This window comes from Lampris incognitus, chromosome 8 (genome assembly GCF_029633865.1).
Source record: "Lampris incognitus isolate fLamInc1 chromosome 8, fLamInc1.hap2, whole genome shotgun sequence".
Taxonomy (NCBI): domain Eukaryota; kingdom Metazoa; phylum Chordata; class Actinopteri; order Lampriformes; family Lampridae; genus Lampris; species Lampris incognitus.
Genome location: NC_079218.1, coordinates 10,280,890 through 10,285,521, shown reverse-complemented (window position 1 = coordinate 10,285,521; position 4,632 = coordinate 10,280,890). Strand labels below are relative to the sequence as shown.

General features: G+C 51.0%; 1 protein-coding gene across 1 annotated transcript in view; it reads left to right on the top strand.

Annotated features, from left to right (window-relative positions):
- The window catches only part of gbe1a (glucan (1,4-alpha-), branching enzyme 1a), a 251,284-nt gene extending 246,983 nt beyond the window's left edge, over nt 1-4,301 (top strand). Inside the window, exon 15 of the mRNA XM_056285228.1 lies at nt 1,696-4,301. Coding sequence (XP_056141203.1) covers nt 1,696-1,752 — 57 coding nt within the window. The 3' untranslated portion in view covers nt 1,753-4,301. The remainder of the gene's footprint in view (nt 1-1,695) is intronic.
- Nucleotides 4,302-4,632: the final 331 nt, after the last annotated feature.

The window sequence follows — 4,632 nt, the reverse complement described above, 5'->3', positions numbered from 1 at the left end:
CAGTCAACTGAAGGGTCCAACTCCGACCCGTTAGCTAAGGGCTAGCGAGTCCCATCATCCGTGGTCGTAACACCACCACCCCCCCCCACTTCAGGAGGCGCGTCCCCGCGCTTCAGCATATCAGCTCCCTCACGCGCTTCCGATGGTCTTCCGTCCCACTTCTGACACCAATGTTGTGAATTCAGGGGGCAGCCGGGAAGCGGACCCGGGTTCCCCGCACCACGGGCGACTACGGTAACCAGTCAGCTAAAGGGTCCGACCCGTTTGCCAAGGGCTAGCGAGCCTAGTCATCCGTGGTCGTTGCACTAGCGCGAGGTCATAGCTGAGACCGTGCGCATGATGACGCGATATTATTCTGCTTGGTAAAAATGTACCGCGCCCAGATCACGTGCAGAGTAGACCCAGAATATCCATGTGCGTGTGACCGTGATTCCTGCGCACGCAGGTCAATGAGCAGGGGCTCGCCCCCCCCCCCCCCACGACGGTCCTGCTCACGAGTATAGAAAAACAAGAGTGTGTGTGTGTGTATTTTCAGTTGAGATTTGACACTGAAGTCCTCCTCAAGGTATTTTGCCACCTCCTCCTGGACCATAACCAGACACTTAACAGCTTTCGCCCACTGAGATTGTCTGGTTGCTGGGTGTTGCACTGTCAAGTCTGCAGAGCCGGTATAACAGGCCCTTAATGTCAGAGAGCAAAGGGAAATATACATTTATCCAGGAGCTAGACGGGGCCTTCCCTCTGTGAAGGACGTGCAGGAACTCATTAGAACATTAGAGCTGCATCGGCGAAGCTCATACCAAAGCTCAGAGGAGTTTCTTCCTTTCTCTTTTTTGGATCCCACCCCACCCCCTTTTCTCCCCCGTTGTACGTGGCCAATTACCCCACTCTTCCGCGTCGTCCCAGTCGCTGCTCCACCCCCTCTGCTGATCCGGGGAGGCCTGCAGACTACCACATGCCTCCTCCCATACATGTGGAGTCGCCAGCCGCTTCTTTTCACCTGACGCGTGTGGGGGGGATCACGCTATTCCCCCCCCCCCACGAACAGGTGCCCCGACCGACCAGAGGAGGCGCTAGTGCAGCGACCAGAATACATACCCACATCCGGCTTCCCACCCGCAGATGCAGCCAATTGTGTCTGCAGGGGTGCCCGACCAAGCCGGAGGCAACACGGGGATTCGAACCGGCGGTCCCCGTGTTGGTAGGCAACGGAATAGACCGCTACGCCACCCAGACGCCCTCAGAGGGGATTGTTATGTTCAGGAATATGTTGGTTATGTTTTATCCCCACCCGTCAATATTACACCCCGACTTCGTTTTGAACTATCGAGCTGGTTTGCATTTCATCGAAACAGAAAGCTGTTAGTAAAAACTAGACATTATTTCGCACAATTATTCCGGGCAAAATGGATAAATTGGCTTCTTTTTACAGACCTGAGAAACTTGATAAAGGACAAACAGGCCACTTCCCTGCCCTTCAGGAATGGTGGGCAGGGTGACTGTCACCATCCAATATTTCTTAGAGTGTTTTGAACTCCTTTTCACGTCCTGTTCCCTTAAAATCCTGTCGTTTCACGAGTGGTGTGGTCAGAACTGAAGATCCTACCTGGTAGTCTCTCATGTAGTCCTGGACTATTCAGCCTTTCCAGGGCCTATCTCATGCTGCCTTTGTCTCTTTTGTCCCGTTGTTTTCAGGTCTACGTTCCCTGCCGGACGGCGCTGGTCTTGGCCAACGAGGATTACGCCAACTAATGAAGAAGTAGTGCTGCTGCTTGAAGAGGCCCTTCCCAACCCGGCGACCCGATTTTTTTAACAGGGCGGAGGATCTGCAACCCAAGCTCCCAAATCCTCTGCACTATTTGTGAACGTGTGACAACACACAACCTGTGTATTCAGAGACAAACAGGCGGGAAGGTTTCAAAAAGCTCCTTCTCCACCTCTGCTGTGTGTAGAAGTGCTACACTGAAGATGAGGACGGTAGACGTTAGACCTAGTCTACTACTGTCATTAAAAAGGAGATAGTTATCGCCCATTATCATTTTCCTGGCAAGGTGTCATCCCCAATACTAATTAATCACAACATATCACACAAACGTCACTCGCCGTGACACTTTAATTTCGGTAAGAGTTATTATCACCGCCGCCGCATAGACTTGGCCGTGTCAAGTAATGGCCCTGCAATTAGCAGCCCACATCTCTGTCATTAATTAAAGTAACTGGGGTGTTATTAAAGTACGGAATACATTTTATCTGTTTCTGTCGGGAGAGAGTATATTAGTTTCACAAGTCGTTCATGGTTCGGTGAGTAATTCACGCTCACCTACACTCGGCGGCCTGCTGATGCCACATCAGCAGGCGTGTGTTTGGACGCTTCGTCTTCTGGATGTCCTCCATAGAGCTCAGATCACATAGGCCGCTGACCTGGGTGTGAGGAAGTAGGAGCACCGGGGCAAACGATGGAGGACTGAAATGAAAGGAGACATTTTTTTGGGGGGGGGGGGGCAAGATTGTGAGAGAAAGATTCGAAATGAGGAGCAAAATATGAAAAGCTGTAGCCGTTTATACAGGGCCATAATGTGCAGAGGAGAGGTTCTCTAATAGACCATGAACATTGTTTGCTTGCCTCAATTTGTTTGTCATCGTGGACTGAGAGGTTGGCCTCTCTCTCTCTCTCTCTCTCTCTCTCTCTCTCTCTCTCTCTCTCTCTCTCTCTCTCTCTCTCACTCTCTCTCTCTGCATAAAGCTGACAAAGGAAACCCAACATAAAGGGTGTTAGTAAGGTGTTGGGCCACCACGAGCCTCCAGAACATCTTCAATGGTCCTTGTCTCTGAGCTCTACTAGAGGGATGGACCACCATTCTTCCAGAAGATATTCCCTCACTTCCTGTTTTGATGATGGTGGTGGAGAGCGCTGTCTAACACGTCGGTTCAAAATCTCCCATAGGTGTTCAGTTGAGACGAGATCTGGTGACTGTGAAGGCCATGGCATGTGACTTACATCATTTTCATCCTCATCAAACCATCCAGTGACCCCTCGTGTCCTGTAGATGGGGGCATTGTCATCCTGGAAGAGACCACTCCCATCAGGACAGAAATGTCTCATCATAGGATGAAGCTGATCACTCAGAATAACTTTGTATTGACTTGCAGTGACCCTTCCCTCTAAGGGGACAAGTGGACCCAAACCATGCCAGGAAAATGCCCCCCACAGCATAACAGAGACCCCAGACCCCCTCACTGTAAGGGTCAAGCATTCAGATTTTCCCCTTTATTTTGTGTCCTTAAAGGAATATCCAGTTCTTTTGTTTTCCAGGCAGGGTGTGAATTGGGCAGCAGTGTCGGTGGGCGGTTTGATTTTCTTTGCTGTATAACTGGACTTGACCAAGGACGTCTCAGTCTCTTTCGAGTGTTTCACTCTCTACCAAGTCGTGCAGTGCATTAGTGTGTGTGGTGGACTGCTAGCGTGCTCCAGTGCTACTGGGACACACCGGATGTTCAGTGACAACGCACTTACATATTGTGCAGCAGTGCTCAGCAATTACACCAGAACATTGTGAAATTTGTAATACTATGAGACGTTATTTGCTCCTCAACCATTTTATAAACCAATTAAGCAACAAAAAAAAGTTTGTGGCTCTGAACAGCCAAGTTACAACTGTATTAAGCTTTTTTCAAAAGGGTTTTGTCACCACCACCCCCCCATACTGTATGAGTTGCAAATGGGAACAATCAAAAATTTGTGGGAAAATTGAGTCCAATGTGGGGGGGATGTCCGCTATTCCGTTACCTACCAACACAGGGATCACCGGTTCGAATCCCCGTCGTGTTACCTCCGGCTTGGTCGGGCGTCCCTGCAGACACAATTGGCCGTGTCTGCGGGACAGGTGGGAAGCCTGGTGTGGGTATGTGTCCTGGTCGCTGCACTAGCGCCTCCTCTGATCAGTTGGGGGCGCCTGTTCGGGGGGGAATAGCGTGATCCTCCCACGCGCTACCTCCCCCTGGTGAAACTCCTCACTGTCAGGTGAAAAGAAGCGGCTGGCGACTCCACATGTATGGGAGGAGGCATGTGGTAGTCTGCAGGCCTCCCCGGATCGGTAGAGGGGGTGGAGCAGCGACCGGGACGGCTCAGAAGAGTGGGGGGGGGGGGTAATTGACCTTTCGCAAAGTACCGAGCCAGAACGGTGCTGGTCCAATCCTACCTTAGCAACGGTCCGTCAAGCTGGCAAACACACAGCAAAATGCTGAAACGGTCGTGGGCCCATGGGATCTGCAGACCGGACACTAGATATGTGAAAGGTTTGGAGGGGGGGTCATTCTCTTCCCCTTCCCGAAACCCAGAAGCGCAATGTGGGCAATAGATGTGGCAGTATAGCAGACCCCATGGCCAGCTTAATCCATCCAGAATCAACACAAATACCTGTCTGCTCCAAGCTAAGCTAGCTACTAGCTATTACTGATAGCTAATACAGCTAACGTATTATTACTGTTACTTTTACCCACACAATGCGCTGATTTCTTCCTTGGTGTTTTGGTGTTTTCCGGCTACTTCCTGGCTAGTTCTGGAACGCTTGACGGGCATAGCAACAGTAACTAAGGGGGGCGGGACTCTGCGAAAGGTCAATTGGCCGGATA